The sequence below is a fragment of the Alosa pseudoharengus genome, unplaced genomic scaffold, assembly GCF_046254945.1.
Source record: "Alosa pseudoharengus isolate Yale_2024_CS ecotype anadromous, Long Island Sound unplaced genomic scaffold, YU_APseudo_1.1 YU_APseudo_1.1_scf_8, whole genome shotgun sequence".
Lineage (NCBI taxonomy): Eukaryota > Metazoa > Chordata > Actinopteri > Clupeiformes > Clupeidae > Alosa > Alosa pseudoharengus.
The window spans coordinates 34,737,245-34,750,470 of NW_027468870.1; the positions used below are offsets into that span (position 1 = coordinate 34,737,245).

The 13,226-nt window shown below is 39.7% G+C and overlaps 1 protein-coding gene across 2 annotated transcripts in view; it reads right to left on the reverse strand.

The window, feature by feature from the left end:
* Positions 1-9,981, reverse strand: part of ubash3ba (ubiquitin associated and SH3 domain containing Ba) — a 31,419-nt gene extending 21,438 nt beyond the window's left edge. For both annotated transcript variants that reach the window (XM_076274749.1, XM_076274748.1), the window contains exon 1: positions 9,468-9,981. In XM_076274749.1, coding sequence (XP_076130864.1) covers positions 9,468-9,595 — 128 coding nt within the window. In that variant the 5' untranslated portion in view covers positions 9,596-9,981. The remainder of the gene's footprint in view (positions 1-9,467) is intronic.
* Between the last annotated feature and the right edge of the window lie 3,245 nt (positions 9,982-13,226).

Genomic DNA, 13,226 nt, shown 5'->3' on the forward strand with positions numbered 1-13,226 from the left:
GAAAGACAGGTAACGTTGAGTATCACAGCAGTGAAAGGCAAATCAATGGGAGCAAATGATCTCAGTCAAGAAAGAGGAATAAATAGAGAAAGGAAACAGGGCCCTACACTGATCCCTGAGGCACATCTGTGGTGAGGTCATGAAACTTTGATACCTGTCCTTGATCTAAGGTATGGATTAAAAGGGTTGACAGACTCTAATACACTGTCTGAATATGTGTCTTATAATGACAGTAACATAAACAATAATAATACATAAAAATAATAATAATAATAACAACAGGGTTCCTGACTTTCCCTGACAAAAAATATGAATTTCCATGACTATATATTGAATGGCACAATATATTGACCAATGATTTCAGAGCAGCCGTGTAGCGTTCAAGAATCTTTTACTTTTTTAGAGCAGGAGATGAATAAATGGGCATTGAATAAACAAAGTTGGGCAAAGCTGTAAAGTTAAAAGTATAAGTATAAATATATATACTCTTTTGATCCCGTGAGGGAAATTTGGTCTCTGCATTTATCCCAAACTGTGAATTAGTGAAACACACTCAACACACAGTGAGGTGAAGCACACACTAATCCCAGCGCAGTGAGCTGCCTGCTACAACAGCGGCGCTCAGGGAGCAGTGAGGGGTTAGGGCTCAAGGGCACTTCAGCCGTTCCTACTGGTCAGGGTTTGAACCGGCAATCCTATGGTTACAAGTCCGAAGCGCTAACTAGTAGGTCACGGCTGCCCCTAAAACCAGATATACACCAGTTTTGCGTGGAAATATTTGTATTAATGTATTTTGGCAAGTACATTTTAAACTGCTACAACAAAATTCCCTGATATTCCATGACTTTGCCCAAAGAATTCTAAAATTCCCTGACTTTCCATGTCTGGAATAGACTTTCCAAAATTCCATGATATTCCAGAAATTCCATGACCCGTGGGAACCCTGTAACAATAATAATACACAAAACACCTGCATCAGATAGTCACTAACACACTCGCACACACACTTTGATACAACATCGGCATGATGTCAACTCATCTTCCCAAGAAACAGAAATTCAGGGCACAGGCAATAAACTGAATAAGTTACTATTAGCAGTAGTCTAGGTTTCATTATCTTCACAGGGCCTTTTCTCAGTCTTTTATTTTTGTATATTCGTTGCCAGGAATTTCCACTGCAGTTGCACTTACACTTACACACACCAAACTACCTTATAATATTCTAATAATTCAAAAGTGATGGTGATTCCTTTTTTTTACCCTATTTGCCTGTAGTGTCTCGCCTTTAAAAAAAATAGGTTTTCTGCAAGAGAATGAAACAGCTGCTCTTTTGGAAAGGTTATCATGTATGATTTTACTATTGTTGGTCTAACAAATGATATGGCACCATTGAAGTTCTGACACCTTGACCTTGATATATTACTGTTGTACATGTATTGTGATAGACATACTGAAGACCCAATTACTGACTTTCTCGTTTCTCTAGGCTTCTGGCTGGTTTAAGACTGAGCATTTACTGTATCCAACAAACCTAATAAGCATTCAAATATGATGTCTGGTAGGTATGTATGAACGTAAAAAATTATACAATGTCAAAAACAGTGTCTAAAAATGCCTTTGGCAGGAAACGTTAGGGGCTTGCTCTTGACACAAGTGAAACATCCAGAAAAAACTATTCGAGCCAAAACAGCTGGAGTACACACAAGCTTCTTGGCTCTCATAGTCTTGGCTCTTTGGACCCTTATGATGTAACTAATAAGATCATCATAAACACAATCAAAAACAATGATTCACGCATTGAGCCATTTCACCTTTCTGCAGCACAGAACTGGGGGAATTAGGTAAAATTCTGGCAAAATTCTGAGGTCTCTGAAAGGAACCAGATAAAATTGCACAATAATTCCACCAGCAGCCGACACTGTGAATGTTTTCTATATGCCCTGTGGATATAAATATGAGTAGAAGGTAGGCAAAAAGTTCTGCTGTGGATCTGTGTGTTTCGTTTCCTAGAAAGTCCATGACAAAATAAGTACCAAAAATATGCTGTCTTATTAACTTGTAAATATTAGAAGCAATTTACCACCTCTCAACCAAAATAGAGAGAGAGTCTAGGTTTGGTTATTGCTGCTTAACAGAGGAACTGAAATGTATCCAACACTGTCGGCGCAATTGGTTTTCTTGACACATCCTCAATCATACAGTACACTGACGGCCCAAATTAGGACATAGCTAAAGACAGCATGTTGTGACGGCATTTTACCATGGTCTACACATGACAGCAAACTTCACTGACAATACACAACTAATTCTAAACTCTTGTTATATGAAATCATAATTATGTTTCCCAGCTTTAATGGTCATCACTAGCAAGCTTTCAGCAAGCCACTGTCATTATGACAGCCATTGACCTTATCTGAAATGCTTGTGCATGCATTTGAGACTCTCTCACTCGTCAAGGTATTTATTCTTTCTTTCCAGCATTTTTTTGCAGTCTTTCTTTAACTCTCAGGATCAGGAGCACCCACACCTACATCATGTCAATGTCAGTTCACATTGATTTTTAGGGAAACATTTTGTAACTCAATACAGAAAAATAATCCAGAATGCATAATTGGTTATAAAAGACTAATGTGGCTTCATATCAGCAACTAAATACAATATATGCAAACCAGTATGAAGAGGTATGGAGGAAGGGAGAAATGCAAACACCAAACACCACCCCCTCCCCACAGACAGACACACACACACACAGACAGACACAGACATACATACACACACACACACATACACACACACAATAAGTAAAAAGGTAATAGAGAAAAAGAGAGAAAACGAGTGAATGTTATTTGGTAGCATGTTCTCTCTCTCTCTCCACAGCGTTCCACCCACCACCCCCACACATCTCTGTCTCAGCACATATGGGTTCCTTTATGTCCCAGCAGTCACAGCACTCTCTAAAGGTCACAAACCACTTCCTGAATGGGCCACTTCCTCTCAGCGGACAGACTTTTCAAGTCTGCCGAAGTCTACAAATTTTGGCACAATTAGACAAAATCCCAAACATAAATGTGAACAAGAGAGAGGTTAACTGGATGGAACCGGAAAACAGGGTATCACGGTTTGAACTGTGCTTGTTTGAACTGTTACAGAAAAGGTCAACAGGAAAGCAAAAATCAGATACATACATCTGATAACACACAGAACATCTAGTGCATATTAAGAAAAGATCAGGTACTGATTGTTTTGTCCTGTCCAACTTATTTTTTTTTTGTGCAGTGAAGTTCATGGTTGCTCTTTAACTTGTGCGGAGCTCTGTGACATTTTCACACTGTGATCTACGTTTATCGCTTCAAAGGAATACTAAAACCTTCTGTGACTACTCAGTAACCTTGGAAACCATGGAAAGGGGTGCGCACTGCTTGAAAACTTGAAAGGTGAGAGATCAACAGCTTTTCTGAGAACAGGTGTCTTATGTGCTTGTCTTTTCCCCGATTCAACAAACATTGTAACAAACAAACAAGGTAATATACAGTAGTAAGTTCCAATTAATATAGAAGTGGCCAACAGAGTTCTATAAATTTCCCATTATAGACAAAATGCAAAATGATAACAAGGTGCATGTATCATAATGAGGTAAGCTCTTTTGTGTAAGTTCATTTTGCAAGCTATTACAAAACATCACTAACCACAAAGATTAAGATTTTGTAACATTTCTGAAAAAAGATGAGTTTGCTACCATCCCACATGTATAAGGAAAATACATTAATATCCTACAAATTTGTTTGTCCAAATGCAAAAGTTTATTGACTGGTTGAGGTGATATTTTGATGGAGTTAGCCTTACAGACACCAACTAAAAAAGAAAAGATCCTAAGAGTAGCCCTTCCTCTATCCTGTTTTCTGAATGAAAGCAAGTGAGACTCTTAAAAATATACAAAAGAGAGAGAGCTTTTATAACAATGGACATCAAAATTACAGCTGGTGAAGCAATTGCACAGCATTACACTGTTGCATGCTAACGATCAGGGTGCAATATTTTCATTACTAAAAAAATATCCAAAAAGACATCAGACGGCATATGACAATAACAGTGAGGTAAAATCTCCAGCGATGATGAGAGTTTTAAAGGCTGAGATGATGTTCCCACAACAACTCATACAACAAGGTTACAGAACGTTTCCCTCACTTACAGGCATCCCACAGCACACAGAGCCACTGACCCTTCAACCAATAGGGCCTCTTGCGTTCTAACCTCACCTCTGCTCCCCAATAGGGTTGGGCCATATGACTAGAGTAAAAACTCATATATTTCATATATTTCGGGGAGAAATTACAAGATTGCCAGACGATATGATAAAATGTTAATGAAAAATATTGTTTCAAGTATGAGTATTTATTTGTCATATCCACAAAAAGTTATCGTATTGTCATATATCTAAATAGTAGTGTTTAACTGAACTAATTAAACATATGCGCACACAGTTATGCAAAATTTAATGTTTTTTTGCCCATGCAAATTACATCACATATCTATTCAAAAACATTCAGATGCAATCTCATTATGGCAGTATAATACATGCAGAAGGTACACTGAAGAATTGCTATTGAACAAGCCTATTCCCCACCACCCACCCAAGACTACAGCTGATGATATGGGGCAACTTCTTGAGCAAAGCCTCAGGCCAATGTTCCTCATTATTGTGGTTGTGGCATGTTCCCATTTATATTTCAACCAGAATTAATGGAACTGGTTATGTAGTTGCCCAGCAACATTGCTCAAAAAGTTAGCCCATGCATTTTTAGCTTAACACCGCTCAGCTTATCATCATCATCATCATCATCATCATCATCACCATCAGAGAGATCTTACAAAGTTGTGTGACCAGGTGCCACCTGAGGAGATGCTGGACCTGGAGAGTGTTATTAAAAGGTCACCTCATTACTCTCAGAGTCCTGGCCTCTGCACCACTGCGAGACAACCACATGGTCGGGGGGAGGCAGGGGACCCTGACAGATGGCCCGTCCACACACACACATAGATAGCCCGCATGAACACAGACTGAGACACAAGTTCAAGATAGCACTAGGTCTCATCTTGCACCAACCAATTTGTTCATGTGGTTTTGGATAGCATCCCACCACAAAGGGCCAACCAGCTTTAAAATTAGTTCACAATGTTCTCAAGACATGTGACAAGTTGAAGCGTGACAAGAATATTGCGTGGGAGCGCACTGTGCGAAAGAGAAAGAAATATATGTGGAAAATGTTTGTGTCAGATGCAGAAATGAATAATAATTAATAATTAATAATTCAAAAGGATCCCCCCACACCAATCTATAGAGTGCAAAAGGAGACAAGACAGTATGTGTATCAGGGCTGCTTTGACAGATATGGCTGTTGAGCTTCCATCTGCACTGTTACTTGCTGTCTAAGATGAGTGTGTTGTGAGGTATGTATAATCACAATGCTCTGGCTAATTATCGCATTCACATATGAAATATAATATTGATCACAAATGTTCTGTATACCAGAATGCTAATATGTTGCATAGGACTATGAGGTATAGAGGTTACACATTACAGTCATACAAGGCTACATGCTACACTTACACGGAAGCTATGTGTCTACGCTACTTGATCACCTCTCTGGCCTACAGATGTCCTTTTATGTAAATCATAAATGTTTTACACCGTTGCTTTTAAGTGGTTAACTATCCTTTTCTGCTGTGAATACTGTGTACTGTGAGCAATTGTTAGAGCTAACATACTAATTTCACTGTAAAGAAACAATAATGTGCTTTCTTATCTATTCAAAATGTCACCATTTTCGACTGATACATCTGCAAATGAAGAGATTCCTTTCTGTATAGCTTCAGCTGTGGCAGAGGCATGTAGTTACTTTGCAGACATTTTTATTGCTTACTGTCCCACGTGCAGTTCTCATTTGGCCGAAGAAAGGACAATGATGAGCCTTTCACTGCAATTACACGAGATATGCTGAGAGCCCTGACTCCCCTTCCCTTCCGCCACTGAGCAGCTGAGTCAGTAAGGGTTTGACCGAAGGCCCACTACAGTTACAAATCTAATGACAGCTCCAGTAAGTTGCTCCTTTACTCTTGGCGCTAATGCAATTCTGCTTCCGCTGCCTCACTCTCAGCCTCCCTCTCACACACATAGACTACAGCTTGAGGTGACAGCTGAGGTAGATCAGATGCATTCGGCTGAGATGACAGCCAACGCTTTTCACTCCCCAAAATATCTACGTTAAGCAGGCTGACAGCCAAAACACAACAATTCTTGTTGCTAAAATATCAACTTCACAAAAATAATTCAGAGTGATAATTATGTTAGCGGATGTCACTGAAAACAACTACTCTGCCAAACTTTCTCAATGTTTGTTTTCTTCTTTAAATGTCTTTATGTTTGCTTCTTTAAATAAATAAATACCTACTACTTAATCCAGTTTTTAAATAACTACCCAGTAATTATTATAATTTTATCATAAACAGTTTTTTATATATATATATATATATATATATATATGTATATCTATATGTATAAATAAATATATAAATATATATATATATGTATATAAAGAGCATACATACATACATACATACATACATACATTTATACATATACATATATATACACATATATTTTATATATACACACAGCTCTGGAAAAAATTAATAGACCACTGCACAATTTTCTGATGACATCTTACAGTTGCTGAGTGACATTCGAATGAGATGACGGTCATATTCAAAATGAACAGACCACTGCCAATTTGAATATTTCTACCCATTCGAATGTCACTCAGCAACCGTAGGATAACATCAGAAATATGTGCAGTGGTCTCTTTAATTAATATATATATAGAGAGAGAGAGAGAGAGAGAGAGAAGAGAGAGAGAGAGAGAGAGAGATTCTATGTCATTTTGCAATCCCCTCTCTAGTCCTTTTTTTATTAAGATACTATTCAATTCACTGAATGTGAGTGTTAGTCATACAGTACAGTTTATTTAACTGAAGTCTATCAACAGAGAAAAAAACTGTATGGGCAGCCCCTTATTGTGAAGATTGGTACAGATATCTTGAAACCAAGAGCACCCTTTTGGGAGAGCCCTTGAAACAAGACACCCACGGTGAACTCAACAAACATTTCCACTTCAAGGCAGTGATGAGTCGACCTGCCCGAACCTTCCTTTTGCTCCCTTCTCCACTCTGGCTTTCAAGTGGAAAACTTGTGCAACTCCTCGCCTGGCGTTGCATCATCAGGGCGAGACTGGAAAGAGTCCCTGGGCGTCGGAGACAGAGGAGGCTCAGTGTTTCCGCCAGTGCTCTGCTCCACTCTGCTCTGCTCCGCTCCACGCACTGACCTGTCAGATGTCAGTGCCATCAGAGGAAGCCTCGATGGCGAAGGCACTTCACAACGCTGCCTTGTACATCACGTGTAGTGTGCCAAACTTAGGCGCCTTGCAGAAACAAGGACAACTCTGACAGCTAAAGTGCCTGATTGAGGAATTAGGTGTTCTCCTGCCAAGGTCTCTCTCCGAGCAAATGAACACTAGAAGCATTAAATGATTTGGTACACTACTGCTACTGTGACACATTGTATACATGCCATCTGCATGCTGTAACTTGTCTAATGCACACCGACTAGGTGTATGCATTTTTTTCGTGCAGAGATATTGAAACATTTATTCAGTTAGCCTTCTATATTGGTAAGATTTGCAAGACTTTCTCAAGATGCGGGGAGGAAATAACTCCTTAAGTCGCAGTATTAATGTCACTGCATGTGGAAACACTGAAGCAAAAGTTCACCTTTGAGAGCACAGAGGTTTAGCTCAAGGATTGAACAGGCTTGGAACCAGGGAAATATGGAGGGAACAAACCAAGTCATTATGCAAGGCTGTCCACAAAGATGGCACATACTCCTTTCTGCAAATGAGTAACTAGTTGCATCTAATCCCTCTTTTGAAAAGACAACACTGTTTCCCTACCCCCCCCCCACCCCCCTCATAAGTCAGATGACAAAACCAGCTGCACCATGGCCATCCGGTTGGAGAGGTCTGCAAATCACATGGCATACAGTCATGTTTGGTCGAATATAACAAACAAGGACTATGAGAAGTGCAGCTTTTCAGAGGACAGGAGCGCTACAGACCCCTGACCTTGTGCCGCAGAGTAGTGTGCCCAGGAGCCTGAAAGGGGTCTGCATGGGCCTGAAGAGGTGTCATGCATTTGGTGCTTTCAAGCAGGAGCGTACCAACAAATTGATCTCTTAATACACATGTGAGTACAGCGGCCATGCATCGGCAACACTTAAGGAGTGACACAATCAAACACCTGCATCTACCTATACAGAGAGAGTGAGAGAGGGAGAGAGAGAGAGAGAGAGACACACACACACACACACACACACACACACACAGAGAGTGCACTCTTGATACAGATGTGCCATTTTAAAATCCAAAGTTTGTTGTAAGATTGAGAAATGTAGAAAAAAAATAATCTCGCAGAAGTGTCTCAGCTTGGCAGCCGGCTGCCTTTCATAATCTGAGTGATGACATTTGGTCAAGACTTTCTCTCCTTTCAGTAATAATACCAGAGATGTAGAGGATTTTGCAGATTATGACAACTACGAGATTAAAATGACCCTGAGGAGAAAAAGATGCTGCTTCATGCAAAAAAAATATCCTTTAGGATTTCACAAGCATTTCAGTCATTTGGGTGCACACACACTGGGTTCAAAACTGTATCCCAAATACTGTAGGCCTATCCCAAATAAAACTTCAAATAACTCTTTTTTGAGCTGCAGCCCACACTTCAATAGAGGAAAGGAACCTATAGAAGGCTGGCTCGTATGCTGAGCTGAACTCATCGCTTCGAAATCTGCGGGTGAGTTGATACAACACCACTATTAGGTCTGGCAGGGGTTGACCTCGCAGCGGTGCCCTATACCCATACTTAGCGGGGGGAGGGGGGTCACACATGCACACTGCCCTGAGGACCCGCCAGCCGCGCTGGGAACGTTGTCATTCGCATTGACGTTAGACAGATGCAGCTGAACACCGTTGGCTATGAGGCCAAACGCAAAAGCTTTTCCTTGTGCTATTCTACATATATGCATTTTGGGGCTATCCATTAATGATTATTCAAACATTGTCGCAGGCTGTCTGATATGTTTATGCAAACAGAAATTGATGGAAGCATTCTAATAAACCATATTTAGATGACCAATGCGACGGCCAAAACTTGTAACGCTGGAAGTCATATTGAAACCAGGGACACCAGATATGGTATTTTTTTCTGTTATGTTTACTTGCAAATAACAGAGTTAACTGTCGCTTGGGCTACGTCAGACACTGTGGCTATGGCTGGAAGCCTTCTGGCCGTGATGGAAGATGCGCAAACACCGAACACACCATGGCACAACGAATAATCAAGTAGTTGGGAATACTTACGCCCTAGTTTTGGGAAAGCCCATGGATAGCAGCACGTCCAGACTGGACCCATGTTTGACAGTGCCTGGTCTGGTCTGACGCTGTCTTCGAGGGGTGACTTTGGCATAAAGATCGTCTTTAGCTGCCATAGTTCACCGTTCCATTTGGTGATCTAGCCTACACCACGGATCTAGGCTTCTTACTTCAGGCGAGACCGAAGGAGATCGATGCGGCAGACATTGAACAATAAGAATGGAATTGGTGAAAATGAAAATACTAATCTCAACTATTTTACAACATCCCTTTCGGCCCCCTTAGATGGAGGATGGGGGAGTGCGTATCAGCTGTGGTTGAATGTTCTCAACACAGTATGCGTTGAGCTTCCTGGTAGAACGCGCATAAACTCATCGCCGTTAGAAGAGGGTCACCAGTCGGAAGTCACTTCTGCGCTTTCTCTGTATAGCTGAAACCCATCTTGCTGACAGCGGTGGAAATAATTTTATAATTTATTCCTCTTAGAATCAAAAGGGAGGGTTGCAACACATATCTAGACTGAAATTAATAATCTCCGGTGGCTTCACTTCCTTTTTGTAATGACTTATTTATGAATGGATCTTGAGTGAGTGGGGCATTAGCCTGTCAGTGAGCCGCATGAATAAAGTAACGCCCACCCATTTTAAAGGAGCCGCTTGGACTCCGAAATTCAATTGATGTCCATGAATCGAGCAGAGTCACTGCACAAACGTTCACAAAAATCCTACTGCATGTGTTGAGCGACGTGAGTCGGACTGGATACAACAAAACATGACCATAAATCCACATGTGAGGTACCAAAAGTGAAATGTTGTTTCAAGCCTTACAGAGTTCCATGATGCGCCACTGACCAATATTAAGCTGCCCAAATAGGCCTACCTATACGATGTTAAAATCAGGGGGAAATATGAGGTAGCCCAATACAAACACACGAGAAAAGCAAAAAACACAAGGAAAGTGATGTTACGCTGCCACCCTGTGGTTGAATCTCAAAAAAAAAGGAAAAAAGTGAGACATTAACAGACAAACATTAGTTAAACCAGTATTTTATTTAACAAAACAGAATAAAAAGGCACAGCACAAATTATCATAGATAATAATATAATAAAGCTAATTCTCTTATAAAGCTAAAAAAAAAGAAAGAAAAAAAACTGCAATATTTCTGAAATGTGATTAGCCACATAGGCATCGTCAGTTAGTGGACAGAAATTCACTCATGCTTGGTTTTAGACACTAATCACACTTTTGGAGACTGCACCCACACAGTATAAAGACTGGACACATTACAAAACATCTGCATCTGTTAATGAGTGTTTTAACATTAACAATAATGTTAAAACACTCAAAATGAAATACATAAAACAGAAATATTTAGGGCCTTAACATTTTACTGAGGTAATGTACAGAAAACCCTACCCCCTGGAGCTCTTACAGTTTTAAAAGATTTGTTAACTTCAACCAATATTCTTGAACCTTTCATATTAATTTCCAATACGTCTGATTATTGATAATTGCAAATATGTTTGCGTTCTCATGTCACTCTAAAATACAGTGAAGCTAAAGTAAAGGATTAAACTCTATCGGAATCTTAAATCCAATGTATCCATATAACCTCATGACGTACCCAACCTATGGATACCTAAGGTGTGTGACAGTTCTTGTGGCCTACAGTCCACTGAAGAGGGGGGAAAAAACTCAGGAAGAAATGTCCGGACCTAATCGAATGTAAGCAAACAATATGGTCAATACATGTATGTGACAAGGGCCCTGGTAACTACATCCTTAGCACATGAGGAGGTCAGTTGTGTTGACAATTTGCTTGTTGATGGATTAAAAGAAAAGAAGAGAACACACTCTCAGAGCGACCAAGCTAAGCGGACATTATCAGGAACATTGTTGCTTTTGTGTACCTGATTTCATGGTATTATATTTTGTTTAGAAAATGCTCAGTTCTCACTTTAAGCCTAAAACGGACAAGAATGTACCCCTTGATGTAAAAACAAATGTAGCTAAATCAATCCTTTCCCCTGACCTCAATGAAGAGCAGTGGTGTAAATTAGAAATCACATGAATCATGAACCACATGAAACACATGTCTCGGTGTGTTTCGTGTCTATGAATATGGGATCCCTAAGAGGGACATCAAGCTGCCGACAGGATGTTTAGATTCAATCAACCAATGAACATCGACTGGCCCAGCTGTGGCACCATGTTATAGCTACACAGCAGAAAGCACTGGGTTGTAGACTGGAAGCACAGATAACATTTGACTCCAGACACAATTATGAAAAGCAGATTATGACTCACACATAAGGGCTATACGAATGCCAAGGCCTTGTTCATGGGTGGTGTGAAGAGAAACCAAACCGTGTACAGCCATTCAGACATGCCAATGACCTGCTCAAACAACATCTCTATCAACAACCTCCCAATGCAGACACACCCAATCACACCGCAAAGGGCAGAGGGCCTCAAACCCAAGCAACTATTCATCCATTGATTCTCTGATCATTCATGATTAATATCCAACAATAACACAATGATGGGAATATGAATATTCCAATAGGCCTGTATACATACATTTATCAGAAAGCTGAAGTCCATCCTAAATCCAGATCTACCAATTCAGTGTCCTTGCTAGAAACCATTGCAAAGTCTGCAAAGAAACTGCTGCTAATATCATGTGTGAGTGAGAGAGTATATGTACAATGCATGTTTACCTATCTGTTTACCTATAAATGCTTATATTATGTACATGTATTCTGTTTCTAAGTAATGTTAAAATCTAGCATAGCCAAGGAAATATCAGTGAGCATGATATCATATAAAAACATTTTTACACAATTGTATGAAAAATAAATGAAATGTACAATCAATAACTTCTCAAACATAGTTAAGAGTTTGTAAAACTGTTTTGTCCAATGTCCCTTGTGCACTACCTCTGAAACACAGTTCAGGACATGGTTATCAGTGCCAGATGTTGCTGCTACACCACAAAAGATGATTTCTGTCTGAACTCCCCCTGAAAAAGAGAGGACAACAGGGTGTCTATTAAACCTTCAAAGGAAAACAAAACCACGAAAAGTATTCCAAGATTGTACATTTAAAGTCCTCTTTATACATACAATGCCTTTATATGTTATGAAAATGATAAAAAAAAAAACCTTGTTGATTTACTAGTTAGCAAGTTCTGTTGTTCAAACGTATCCATTTTGAAAGTTAACGCAGCAGTGAAGATTCCTGGTCTTAGACTAGCAAATTAACTACCACAAACACATATAAACAGCATACAGTTGCTGTTGTGTATTGCTAGTTTAACATACTGTTTTTATGTTTTCATATATTTAGTGAGGTCATGCTGTAAAAACCTTATAGCAATATACTGTATAAACTGTACCACAAAACCAGCATGCATAGTCTGGGAGGCCAGTGGGAGTGATCGTTATGTTTATCCGCCTTTCACATGACTAGATCCAATCGAAATAGAAGTTGAGATACCTAAACTAATAGCTTATAAAAACATGCCTCAACAAGTGGCTGTTGCTTTAATACAAGGATATTCTTCTCCAAATATATTTGTTGGTAGCACATTACCAACACCAAAAATAGACACATAATGAAAAACATTCACTTACGTCCTCATCATCCTCATAGTTTGCTGCTGGCTGAGAGTACACCACAGTCTTAGGCTTGCTAGAACAGAAAGCAAAGCAGCATAAACACACAGTCCCCAGAAACACAACAATT